This window comes from Chenopodium quinoa, unplaced genomic scaffold (assembly GCF_001683475.1).
Source record: "Chenopodium quinoa cultivar QQ74 unplaced genomic scaffold, ASM168347v1, whole genome shotgun sequence".
Lineage (NCBI taxonomy): Eukaryota > Viridiplantae > Streptophyta > Magnoliopsida > Caryophyllales > Amaranthaceae > Chenopodium > Chenopodium quinoa.
In genome coordinates this window covers 8,632,652-8,646,837 of record NW_018743574.1, presented here as the reverse complement: position 1 = coordinate 8,646,837, position 14,186 = coordinate 8,632,652, and the positions used below count along the sequence as shown (strand labels likewise).

Genomic DNA, 14,186 nt, shown 5'->3' with positions numbered 1-14,186 from the left:
TCTGGATACAATAATAAGCGTACGTAAAGATTATCCAAGATTAAGGTAAATACTCAATAACTCATTACAGATGCTCCCAAGTCCCAATAAGTAATTCTTGGAAATTAAATTATATAAGGATTTCAATTCTCAAATTTTGATATAGAGCAAGCAGAGTTAATACTGTAGTTAGCAATCTAGTGTCCGAATCTTTGTATGTTATGAAAATGTAAAATGAATGCAGCTTTTAAAGGAATAAACGTGAGAGGAGTTACAGCTTTTGATTAGTCAACTAACGAGGAAATTGATTAAAAGATACGGAGTAAACAGTTACTCGTTCAAAGAGGAAAAGCAGATTATTCTACTTTGTATTAAAAAGATAAAAAGAAGAGCGAAAGCAGAGAAGATTAACTAGAAAGAGGAATTTGTTTTATTTGCTAATTGCCTTGGGATGCCGCCAAATGTATAAGCTCTGCTTGCCTTCCTCAAGCTATATCCACGCTGCTTCTATAACAATTCTCGGTACCTGTTTGATTTCCTGCGCCGGGCCAGGTATAATATACTCGTATTTTGTTGATGGGGTGATTGGTGTGTGTTATACCAAGTACTTTGTAGTATTTTCTAATGTACTTAAATTGATCAATAAGGTTACGTAATGTCCTTTGTAAAATCACATCATATCATTTAGAACAAGGGGTCTATTGGTCTATAGTCTATACAATATATTACAACTTACAAGTGTGATACTTCATTTTCTAATGTCCACTAATTTGCTGCCTAAAGGTTGGGTAGTTAAGGTAATGCATGTTGATCATAGCTTTTAATACCAAACAATCAAACATACACTAATGGAGTATGAGTTACTAATAAATTTATTAAGCAACCCAAATTAAAAACATAGTACAAGCAACAATGAAAAAGCTAATAACATATGGATAAAAAAAATACTAGTAAGAAAAAAGAAGTATTTATTTACAATGTACGGAAATGTGAAGAAGAAGCCCCGCAATATAAAGAGGCCTCCACATGCAAAGCAATTGTGACAATGCTTAATGTTGATAGTGGTCAATCTAAGCTATAAGTGGTGTTTACAGATATAGTGTATGTTTACTTTTCAATATTTTTTTAATTGTTGATCCTATTTTTTTCCCCTTAAAATTTGCTTTACTTTGATAACGGCGGAATCAACGGGGAAAATTGGGAAGGCATCAATTAAGAAGTAGTTGTTAGTAAGTTCGTTGATTTTAAGAGCCTATATGGCCTGCTTAATTATTAAATTAGCCGTTGAGGGGCACCCACTTCACCAACAAAGCGGTAATTAAGGATTTGTTTTCTGGGAGTCAGCTCACTTCTCTCTTCCTAAATCATCACTACATCTACAAGTGTTTCACTTGTACGCTTACCACTTCGCTTCTACAGTAGTACCATTCTAGTACTAACCCAACTATTTCTACATGTGTTGTACCATTCCAGTATACAAGCCTTCTCATGCCCACCGACGCAAATTTACTCAATTCTATCGCGTAACCGAATTTATAAATTACAACATACCTTATGTAAATTTACTTTTTTAATTTACTTTTACTACTTATTAATGTTATTACTTTCCGTAAAAAATTATCATTAAGGGGCGGAGAGTCAGAGTATGATCTAATTAATATAACTATTTATTGTCCTTAGTTATGAGAGGTCGAGACAGTTAGAGAGTGTAAATTTACATTTAAGGAACTAATTTCTTTATATATTATGGAGTATTAATTTATTTTTTAAACCTTTTGATGAGGGGCACATAATCTATGTTTCAAAAACTATATCAGATCAAGTACATGCAGTAATAATGATGTAAATATTATTATTTTAGGTCTCAATCAATATTACTCATATATATACACAATGTAAATATTATTATTTTAGGTCTCAAATATTACTCACATATACACAAATACTACGTAATAGTCACCACTTACGATTGAATACCGTTTACAATATTGTCCATTTGTCCATGCTACTCTTTCATTTAAATCATTACAAAAAAAATAATCTCGATGCTCAACCCAAGTTTCAAAACTAATGGATAATTAATTAATTCATGAATAATACTCGAGTACTTGACGTAATGACGCAGTTGAAACTGTCTTAATCTATACCTAACATTTGTTTCTAGAACCAGATCCAAGGTGATGTGATGCTTGTACTAGACTAACTACTTAGACAGGATCTTAAACTATCTAACAAAATTGAAGCTAAGGTAGATGCACATATATTTTCCCCTCAGTTTAAAAATATCCTATATATATTTCATTATAAGTCGTTTCAAAACTATTATTTTTATTTAATTCATAATACAGTATGTACATTTTCACTACTCAAATAAATAAGGTAAAACAAGTAGGGAGAAAGAAAGTAATGGAATTCAACTTTATTTTATACTCCGTAAAAAAATTTTACAATTTTCCCAACTTATATTACTACTCTGCAATATGTATTGTTAAAGTAGTAAATAAACTTATAAACTCCATTTCAGAATTTGTATAAGTTTAACAATAGAGGTAAGCATTTAGTGATATGGATGCATGCACACAAGCATAACTAATCCGAGGACTGGGGATATACAAATACTGCTCAATCCCAAAATCTCGGGCAGTTGATAATTAGATTTATTTCAGCAATGCTTTATTATGGTTTGTGCAATCAATTTTATTATATTTTGCCACGCTTTCATTACAAAATTAAAGTCTTAATAATAGATACCAACTTTCAGCAGCAAATTAATCTGTTTGCCATTAATTAGTGCACTTGCAAACAAGCCACAATTATGGTTTTCATCACTCTGGCCTTATTATTGTCACGAATCATGATATACGAGTAGATCGCTAGACGAAAACACATATAGACATATAGTATATCTATATATATATATTTTTTTATTTTTTTTGCTGCATGAGTACATATATAACGTATTTTTGTATGTATCTCTTAGTACATGCTATTATTTTCATTAAAAGAAAGATTATTTAATTTGTGTTGTTACATGTCCATAATATATACTACTTGTATGTATAAATATCCGGCCGGTCAGACAAAATGCCTTGAATCCGCGCCCATAATGATCCACGTATGTAGGAAAATTCCATAAAATTCAGTAAATGCACAACAACAACAACCATGCATAATACTCCCATTATATAATTATGGTGGGGTGGTCCATATATATATATATACATATCAATTCCCATTATTTATGGCTGTCCTTTTCCTTGCTTTCGTCTTTTATTCCCTTCCATACTTTCATCTTTTCATGGACTACTCCGTACCATTCAAATAAGCTTTTACCCTAACCAAATACTCGTATAAATTATACCCTAATAAACTTGCTACTTAACCGATCCTATGTGTTAACTAATTAGCAATCAAACTAGCATCTCATAATTTCATGTTTAATTTGTTTCTCTATGCCGGGTAAAAAAATCAATGCAAGCAACATTGCAAGCTTTATAATAATAATTATATTAATTATTACTTCTTATTACATTATTTCTTCGCATACTCTTTTTTAAACTCACATATACGTGTAATAACATGTATGTTATTAGAATATGTAATACTTCTTCCATTTCATCATATAGTTATTTCTAATTTGACTAATATGTCTCACAAAAAGATTTTAAATAACAAGGCAAGTAAATTTTATTCAAAACATTTAAGTAGTGCAAAGTAGTATAGACATCAATACGTGTGACTTATGTGTAAGTTGTAAGTTAAATTGTATGTACATGTATGTATTAGGAATTAGTGCAAGTCTATATTATTTGCCACAATGATCTTGTAAATCTTGAGTGGTTTAATTTGTTGATAATACGGTGGGAATAATTATATACGAGTATTTATATTCAATGTATGGTATGCTTATTATTGTTGTAATGAGCATAGAGGAAGTGGGGGACATTACATGGAGCCATGGAGGGCACAAGGAAGGGAGGAGGAAGAGAAGTGTACGGATTCTAACAACTCACATAAGGATGGGGATAGATTCATACAAATACACCCCAGGCACACATGTCAAGATATCACTTGATTGTCCAACCATCTTGTGACACGTGACACCCAGCTAGATCATCATGGATCATAGGAATTTTAATCGTCGGTGCACGTGTTTCGCTTAATTGGCGGGAACTGTAAATTGGCCGTTACTTCATTTTCACCTTTTTCTTTTCTTTTTTTACAGTTAGGTCGTTAACCCTTTCATGGGAATCTCTCTTTCATCTTTAACCCCTTTCATTCCCTCCAATTTTTTAGCCTTTTCCGTCTACCTTAGATTTTGCAATTTTGATTTTCTTCTCGTTTCATCATACCCTTAATATTGTAAATTAAAATGGAATAATAGTATTCCGTATGGACTACTAATAGAAATTTGAATTATTGATGGATTAGAAAAGTTGGTTGCATATGTACGTTGTCCTTTTTTTATGAATTCACAAATGTATTACAAAAATGATTGTTAGTTAAGTTCGCGTTATTTTTAATACACTTCGTAATATGCACATTTATAGAAGTAATGATTTATTATATATATCTAAGCAAATTCACCAAACTAGCCATGCATGCATGCATGCATACATTCAATAACTGGGAGAACGTTTATTTATAATTGGGTAATGCTATATATAACCCTTAAGGCTATGTATAAGCATTAAAAACACTCTTAAAAATTGTATAAAATTAGAAATTCGGGATAAAAACACGCGTAGATTAGTGTAATTAGTGTATCTTTGTCATGACTTTTTAAATTTAAACAATTTTCAAGAGTGTTTTAATACTAATTTGTAGCTCTAAGGGTTATGTATAGCATTTTCTTTTATAATAATTCCTATTGTATAGAAAAATAATCACTACTCAATAAATCATTCATCACAACCATCACATAACCCAATTACTTTTTACAACTTTTATATTCAATTAATATGCATACCTAGTCAAGTATAGAGGAATTGTTTAAATAATTACATAAGATCAAAAGTGTGAACCATGAAATATCTATACATGAATTATATCATTTATGTTGGGTTTAAGAGGTGGGGTGTTTCCGTATATCATGATTAACCTCGTTGTCAATTACATAGTAGTAGTGAATTTATGCCGTTACTAATCCAATCCACCTTTTCGATCAATTGAGTTTCATAAAATCTAGATTTTCATAAGTAGAAGCTAGAAAGTGGTTATTGAGGCCTACTCTAGGCTCCTGATCAGGGGTTAATTTTAACTGTAGTAATTTGTATCATGATTACTTCCAAAAATTAGCCGTTTATTTTGCAATTACAAATAAAAAAACAATAATTTAACTTTTAGTAATCATTTGGGAACGGACTACGGGTATAAACCACCATCATCATCAACATCCAATAAGTGGTTCAGTTTAAGGGACAAGATAAGCCTAATTTATCAAATTCATTCCGTTAGTTTAAGGGACAAGAGATGGCTAATTAATCGAATTAATTCTGTTATTAAAACTTTTAACAAAATCAAGATTCACGCCCTTGGCATTATCATTGCTCTGTCCACAAGCTTGTCTTACTTGCTTCGCATGCTTTTTAGGCTGCATCTCTTTGCATTCATTATACGAGTTACGTTCTTGGACATTCATGTCCCACGCAACACTATCTATGTACTCCTTCTTTCAAACCGTAATCACACTATTATTCCCACCCTTCATAATTAAGGATTAGACGTACATAAAGTATATATTAATGTGCGTAGTATTAAGAAACTACTCTGATTTATTATAATTTTAATATTATTTAGGACTGTATAATAGGCAGATATAAGAAATCATGCGATAGGTGTTTACCAATAGATTCAACGACACATTCCCAAGATGACCTTTTATTTTACTTATTTTTTATAGTTTTTTGCCAAAAAAATAAAGGAAAAACAAAATCTATCATAATATTATCATATGTTGCTATACATACTTAGGCCCTTTTGATTCACCTTAATTTTGCTGAACTACTGAAATTATTTTTACTGAACTGAACTTATTTTTACCGAACTGAACTTAATTTTACTGAATTGAAATTATTTTTACTGAACTTAAATTATTTTTACTGAACTGAAATTATTTTTACTGATTTTCTATTATAATTCATCTTTAAGAAAACTAAATTTTACTGAACTGAACTTATTTTTACTGAACTAAAATTATTTTTACTGAACTGAAATTAATTTTATTGAATTGAAATTATTTTTACTGAACTGAAATTATTTTTAGTTAATAGTATTATTTTTTTAAGGTGAAGAAAATATGCATTTAATTTAAAATTTTAAATGATATAACAAGGCAACTTCTCAACACTAATCTAATTAGAGTAATTACAATATAATAAGAATCAATCGAACAAGAAAGAGGTTTTAGAAAGGATGAACGATTCCCGTCAAAATTAAATGAAGGATGAACTAATTAACATCATGTTGTTATGTTGGTGCTATTGAAAAGCTCAACATGCATGCTAAATTATACATGTTCCAAATCTATTTTTATATATTTTAGGGTTATATAACAAAATCATTACTATAATACACATAATACTAAGGATAATATATATACCTAAAAGGTACAATAGATCCTTTTATATATTGATAATTAAGCTAACTACCAATAACGACTTTAAGAAATTATTGGCAACTATTGACTTTTTTGACCATGCTTTGATTTGCAATTGGTTGCTGTATTTTTAAGGTTTAGATGTATATTAACGGTCCATCCAATCATTTCCAACGAAGAGTACGTTATTTGATCTAGTAGGAATGATTCCGATATTTAGGGCATGTTGGAATCATAATTATAATCGTTATATAAAGCAAATATTTGCTTAAATTAGCTTGTTTAACAACTTAATTTATTCTTTCAATTGTGTTATGTCTGTCCCAATCTTGATAGAGTTGTTTCAGGATATCCTCACATGATGCAACAATAGAGTCAAATTTACTCATTGAGGAAAAGAGCTAAGAGTAGTCATATCAAGTATTATCGATACTTGTTTTCAAAAAAAATAAAAAAATATTACCGATACTTAGGGCCTGTACTCATTGACTGAACTCAGCTGAACTGAACTGAACCGAGCTGAATTGAAATGAATATTTTATAAGAGAAGGAAATTAAGAGCTGAACTGAACTGAACTGAACTGAACTGAATTGAATTGAACTGAACTGAATTCAACGTAAGAGAACAGACCCTTAATTATTCGATTTAAATCCACTGGCACTTAACGTACTAGCTTGAATCAAAATTAGCCAAATGTCAAATTGAATCATTTTTTGTACCGAGTAAAAATGATATTAAGGGCCTATTCACATTTACTGAACTGAACTGATTGGAGCTGAACTTAACTAAATTGAGTTGAAATGAATATTTTATGAGAGAGGGAAATTAGGAGCTGAACTGAACTGAACTGATTGGAACTGAACTAAACTAAACTGTACTGAAATTAAGTAAATGTGAACAGACCCTAATTCAATTATTTTTATTTATTATTATTGATGCAAATGAGGGCCAAGCCCTAAAACAAAAACAAAATACATTACTACCTTAAAAACCGAGATTCAGCTACTCTAATGATGTCCTCCTAAAGACGGCTTTTATTTTGATTGAAGGAGTATTGAAATAAACGATCCTATCTTTGAGAAGAACCCGGCTAAATTATTTCTGAGAGAATAGGTTGAATTGTATTGATGATCTTGGCTATTATTTATAGTCTACAAAATATAACTTACACAATATAAATTCTATCATATAAACTTCCATAAATCTATCTTAGAATATCACTAACATATATTATAATCCTAAATATAATATTATGAGATTTATATGGAAAATATATCACAATAATATATTTTCCTATATTCCTAACAAACCCCCACATTAGCTAGAGAATCCGCCACCTTATTACCCTCCCTATGAACAAATTTAAAGTTACAACAAAAAGACTTAATTAAACTACGACAAGACTTAAGAATATGCACGCATAAGTACACAAGAAGTAATAATCTCTATGAATTTTTTTTCCAAGTTGATTCAATTTCGAAAGAAACCTCTAATAAGGTGATGAGACGATGAGATAGACTCAAAAAAATTACACAAAGACAAGACACCCTCCAATCAATACTATATACTAAAAGACACACCAGCGATGACACGTGTCATCTCCTGGTGTGTCCTCAGTTATTTTTTTTTAAAAAAATATTTTAATTAAGGAAACAAATCATTTACAAAAATCATATTTTTTTTGTACATATTCCCTACTTACATGTTATAATTATTATATTTTAAATAAAAGATTTATTCACAAATCTTTCCAAAAAATATTGGGCAATATATACCAAAAATAAATATTTTTAAATAATTAGTGACCTATTTTACAATAAAACATATATATATATATATATATATTGGTCAGTTTTTTTGCCTACTTTGTTTTGGTTGTGTATTGGAAGCTACAATTAAAATTGCAAATATCAAATTAACATATCACATACTTTTATTGTTTCTTGACTAATTTATAATTCTAATATTTCTCAATCAATAATATATAACTATATATAAAGATCATCGTGCATGACACGGGATCTAACCTAATATAAAGTAGATTATTGAGTGATTGACATTTAAAAAGCTGATTCATCACAAAACTTCCAAGCCCAGAAGTCCAAGAAACTAAGACAGCTAGTGTGAGCTTATATGCGAGTAAAGTACATTTCTTTTCTCTCTATTTATTGCGACTTATTATTGCTTGTTGCTTACCCGTAATATATACCCTTTTTTAATCGTCAATTAGAATGCAACAACACAATTATAAATTAACCTAAGATTCATGATGTTAGAGTGTAAGTTACTTTGGCAATCTATATCGTTTTTGCACACAACGTGTTCGATGAATTGTTTAGCTTAGAGAACTACGCTTCATAATTGCAGCCATTATAATGAGTACTCTATCTAGTGATACTTTTATTTATGCACACAACCTGTTTGATGAAATGTTTAGCTCAGTTTATCATCTTCTTGTTTTATTACCCTTATTTGAGTATATTCCCAGATGTTGGCAACTATGTTGCAACCATCCGAATTCATTATATTCTTATAGCAACATTCACATCTTACCATTCCAATAATTACACGACACTACTTTTGTAACTAATATTTAAGATCCTTCACTATCAATGTTAGTTGAAGAAAGCATTATTAACATATTTCTGGGTATGAATACTTAAATGGCTCTGATTTTGGTAATTTATTTTGGTATGACTTAAATGGAATGTTCTTGTATTTCACGTTTGTGCACAAGGTGTTAGCTATACAGTCTAAATCCTCCAAGTTTGATACTATTTGATAATGCAGTAATATGTATGTTTGAAACATCACTATTTACTGTTTAATACTGCATTCATTTCTGTTAGGAATCATGGTATTTGTAGTTTTGTACTATTTTATGGTGACTGCAATTAGGTAGGCATGATGTCTATTGTTTAAGATTGCAATCACCTACACCGTTTCCCAGACGACAATTCCATCGTGCTAATGTACTATGTAGGAGCTTGGTATTGATATATGTGCATGTTACTTATTGATAATTCTTATGAATCTGAAACCTAGTCGAATTGCACAATGGTTTTATGTTTATGACTACTGGATGTGCTGCTTTGAAAGCAAATTTATGAGAAATATGTTTTTACATGACATTAGTTTTATATGATGCATAAGTGGAGTTTGTATGTTTGGGTTATCTGACATTATAGAAGGCTTTCCAACTCGTGCAGTTTGCTATAGCCTGATAATAAAATCAGTTGCAGAAGTAATTAGGTAAGGACATAATGCTTCAGCAACCAAAGTTCCCCTGGTTTTCGCGCAATATCTTTGTTCTGCACTGCCAGCAGTTGCTTCGTGCACTTGACTGCAAGCTTTATCATAATCATATCTCAAAACATGGCAGTATTGATGATACTGTTGATAAGTTTCAAACTACTAAAGAAAATGCTGAATGCCATTTCCAACTATATAAAAGCAAGGGTCAACATCTTCTGACTAGTGGACGGGTTCTTGATTCCATTGTGAAAAGCTCTAATATCAAGGCCACTGACACAGTTTTAGAAATTGGTCCTGGTACTGGAAATCTGACCCTGAGACTTCTACAAGCTGCCAGTAAGGTTGTGGCTATTGAGATTGACAAAAGGATGGCTGAAGCACTTCAAAAGCGAGTAGCTGAATATGGGCTTGAAGATCGTTTAACTGTAAGACAGAAAAATGTCAAATTATTTATGATTTTTGTGGAGCATTCTAAAGTCCTTGTCAAACTAGCAATTTTTTTTACGCATTAGCTCACATAGATCAGTTTTGCAGCTAATACGTGAAGATGCAATGAAGACAGAGTTTCCTCATTTTGATCTGGTAGTGGCAAATATTCCTTACGGAATTTCTTCACCTCTGATTGCTAAATTGCTGTTTGGAACTTGCCCCTTTAGGAGTGCCACGCTTCTGCTTCAGAAAGAGTTTGCATGTCGCTTATTAGCTAATCCAGGGGATTCAGAGTTCAATCGTTTAGCAGTAAACGTGAAACTGGTCGCAGCAGTGGAACATGTTATGAATGTAAGCAAAAGGGACTTTTTTCCTGTTCCTAAAGTTGACTCGTCCATTGTTATAATCAGACCAAAGGTGGACGCCCCTCAAGTTGATTTGAATGAATGGTGTGCATTTACGAGGACTTGCTTTAGTAAGAAAAATAAGACATTAGGTGCTACATTCAAGCAAAAGAAGAAGCTAAACGAGCTGATGAGAATATCTTGCTTTATGGGCGTGAGCAAAGAAACTCCAATGCTTCACCCTTCTTCTGAAAGCAGTGATAAATACGAAGATGCAGAAGGTGTTGAAGTGCTAAATGATCCTATGGGTAATTCTACTCCATCTTTAGAAACGGCAGTCTCATTATTCAAAGAAAAGGTAATCAAAATTCTCAGAACTAGTGGGTTTGAAGACAAGAGACCTTTAAAGATATCTATTGAGGAACTATTGCATTTGCTGTCATTGTTTAATGAAAACAAGATCTATTTTCATGGCAATGTAGAAGATGTAAGCAATACAGCTCTGGATACTTTCTTTGAATCATAGACTCAGTTTTCCAAGGCAAAATATTGCGTAATTTTTATATGTCCAAATTTTGTCCACTGCTGGCCTTAAGTTGTATGCTAGTAGACTCCAGGACAACATTGTATGCATTCGTGGGATATACCGTGTCTGAAGGCTCTGTATAAGGATAGCTTATGGAAATATGAGAAATTTCTTCCAAAAACTTCTCGCAACACTCACTCCAGTATATGGTTTTACAAGCAAAAGATGAGAATATGGTGTTGGCTGTAGTCATGATTCATGAGATCATTCAATTCCCTCACATGAGGAAATGGTGCTGGCTGCCTGGGTCTAACGGAGACCGTGGTGCGACTTGGAAAGACTATGCAGCTGCCTTAACCCAATGGCTGGGTGCCAAATGATGCAGCTTTTGTGCATGTATCTGGGACTCAAATCATCGCTCTTCGTCTATATTTGTTCATGGGTAGGTTTACAAAAGCTGAAGGCTCATGCAAGTTTTGTAAGATGAGCAAGTTTAAGTGTTTTATATAGTAAGGTGAACCGTATTGTAACCACTTCATGGCATAACAGTACGTGTTCATTATCATCAACTAAAGTTACAGTTTGTTAATTAAAAGTATTAACAGTCCACAGATCATCGAATTGTAATTGCTTCATCATAACAAAACAAAGGACCATTTGTAAATGAATTTTAAATGGATACTAGAATGTAATCATATCATCCTAATATCCATGGTAATGCAATTGTATCCCCCAAACAAACTACTGGTATATAATATAAGCGCACTTCTATTACTGGGCTTTACTTTTGCTGCTGTTGGGCGGGCCTTTTCAGATGTTGGGCATTGTGGAATTTTTTTGGGCCTCTACAGCGTGTCATTGTGGATTTTTTTTTTTTTTTTTTTTTTATTTGGGAAATTCTCCCCATAATCATGAACTTTTATTTTTTCTCATTGATAAACTTTGAAACTTTTGTTTATCAATGGTAATCACGATATAATAATACTAAGCCAATGGTAACTTAAGTTAAACAATTTGTTAATTACTTAACCATGATTAAGCTATTTGACTGCTAAAAGACATAACTACCCTTGTTTGAATCAATCCCAACCAATTCTTTCTTCTTCCTTTCTCTTTACACTTCCTTTCTTTTTCCTCCTCCATTATTGCACCTCCCTTTGTAGCATCTCCAGCCCCTACCGACGCCCTTCCTAACACGTCGTCGCTACCACTTCACTTCTCCGCATCCCCCACCCCAGCCCACCTCTTTTCCCCGCATCCCCCGCCCCTGCCTCACTTGTTTCCCCTCATTCCCTATCATTCTCCGTCAAAATACAAAATAAAAACCCCACAAACTCCCTCAAAACAACTTAAATCTATACATTTCTCCCTTCGTAACACAATGCAGCCTCACTCATACTCAAATTCCAGGGTGTTAGAAGAAGTTATTCATATCAAATTGACCTCCTCTGCCGCCGTCGACGTGTTGTTGTTGTTGATTTGGTTTTTGTAATTTCGGTGGTGATGAGAGGATAGGGAGGGTGGGTCGCCAGATGGGGTTGATGGATTGGGTTTTGGGTCGGGTTTGGCGGGATGATTTGGGGGCAATGTTAGTTGAATATTTTAGGGTTCAATTAGATTGAAAATCTCATAATATTCTTAGTTTTAAGTTTATATGAGACTATTGTATTTAAACAATTATAAACATAAATCAATTACTGAATTGTACATTCAAACATGGGAGGATTGGTCATTGGTGCTCTGATTTATCATTAGTTTAGGTGTTTGATTGGCATTGCATAATACTAGTGTTTTATTGGTGATGACTGCTAGCTTTGGCTTAAGTAGTTTCGGTGCTTGTCCGGATTGAGGTGTCGGTGGTGGGGGTCTCAAGCGCCGGCAAGGGGAGACGGGTTGGCTGGGTAGGTGGGGAGGGATTTTAATTTTTTTTTTTTTTTTTTTGTCTTTTTTAAAAAATAATTTAAAAGGTATTAATGTAAATCCATTGTTATTTAACCAAGATTAACTCTGATTAGTTGTTTATTGATATTTCATTATCATTAATGTTACCATTGACTTATTATTACTATTTCGTGATTACTATTGATAAACAAAAGTTTAAGAGTTTACCACTGAGAAAAAATAGAAGTTCGTGATTACTAGTGAGAATTTCCCTTTTTATTTTTTAAATGGGGTGAAGGGTAGAATTCGTTCAATTTCATCTATTCTAATTTGTGCATGACTATTATTTTTAAAGTGAAATTAAACTCCTTTTTCTTTTAATGAAAAGATTATGGCATTTTTTTTTTAATTACTACCGAGTATAAACTTTATAGAGTATCATGAGTTAATTAAAGATATTCTTAATTGTTAATAAGTCACCATATTCTAAATACTACTATAACAACATTCTAGAATTTATTTCAATTCTATTAACAAACAGTACATTATTTGAGTATCAATTGGTTGAGAGTCTTGAGACCACATAAGATGTAGTGATCCTGAAATTTTAAACCATGTTAATACGGAGTATATTATATTTTTGGTTGTATATGATGAATATTAATCCTAAAATCCTAGCCTATGTTATATATCTATATTCATCGACACAAAGGTAAAAAAAGGATCTTTAATTTTTTACTACACCGATTAAAATGGACCATTTTTTCCATACAAGTCTTACCCAAAAACAACCCGACCCGAACAATTGAATAGCCACCTCTATATTTCACTAATAAGCCTACATATAGGTGTCAACATCCAGGCTATAGCTATAGCCCATATCTAACTTTTTCATAGATGAGGGCGAATACTTTTAATCTTTTATCGTGGATTTGACAGTTATGGTATAAATATGGCTATACGGTGCCAAGACTGGCCAACCATTAAAGTTCTGACAATGACAAATGAAAAAACTCCATTTTTTTTTTTAACCTTCCATTTTACAGAGTATTTCATTTTCGTTATCAGCTTCTTTCATGAATCGTTGGATCATATGATCCATAATAGTACGATCAAATGTACTGTGATTCCAGGCCCTTTTCAGTGGGCCCTGAAATCCACTAATTAAGAACA

At 32.1% G+C, this 14,186-nt stretch overlaps 1 protein-coding gene across 1 annotated transcript; it reads left to right on the top strand.

Moving 5' to 3' along the window:
* The first annotated feature begins 8,637 nt into the window (after nucleotides 1-8,637).
* LOC110682557 (ribosomal RNA small subunit methyltransferase, mitochondrial-like) lies at nucleotides 8,638-12,319 on the top strand. The gene is made up of 3 exons (XM_021858912.1): nucleotides 8,638-8,857; nucleotides 9,788-10,258; nucleotides 10,368-12,319. Exons 2-3 carry the CDS (start codon nucleotides 9,842-9,844, stop codon nucleotides 11,130-11,132), a joined length of 1,182 nt encoding a protein of 393 aa, XP_021714604.1. The 5' UTR covers nucleotides 8,638-8,857; nucleotides 9,788-9,841; the 3' UTR covers nucleotides 11,133-12,319.
* The last annotated feature ends 1,867 nt before the right edge of the window (nucleotides 12,320-14,186 follow it).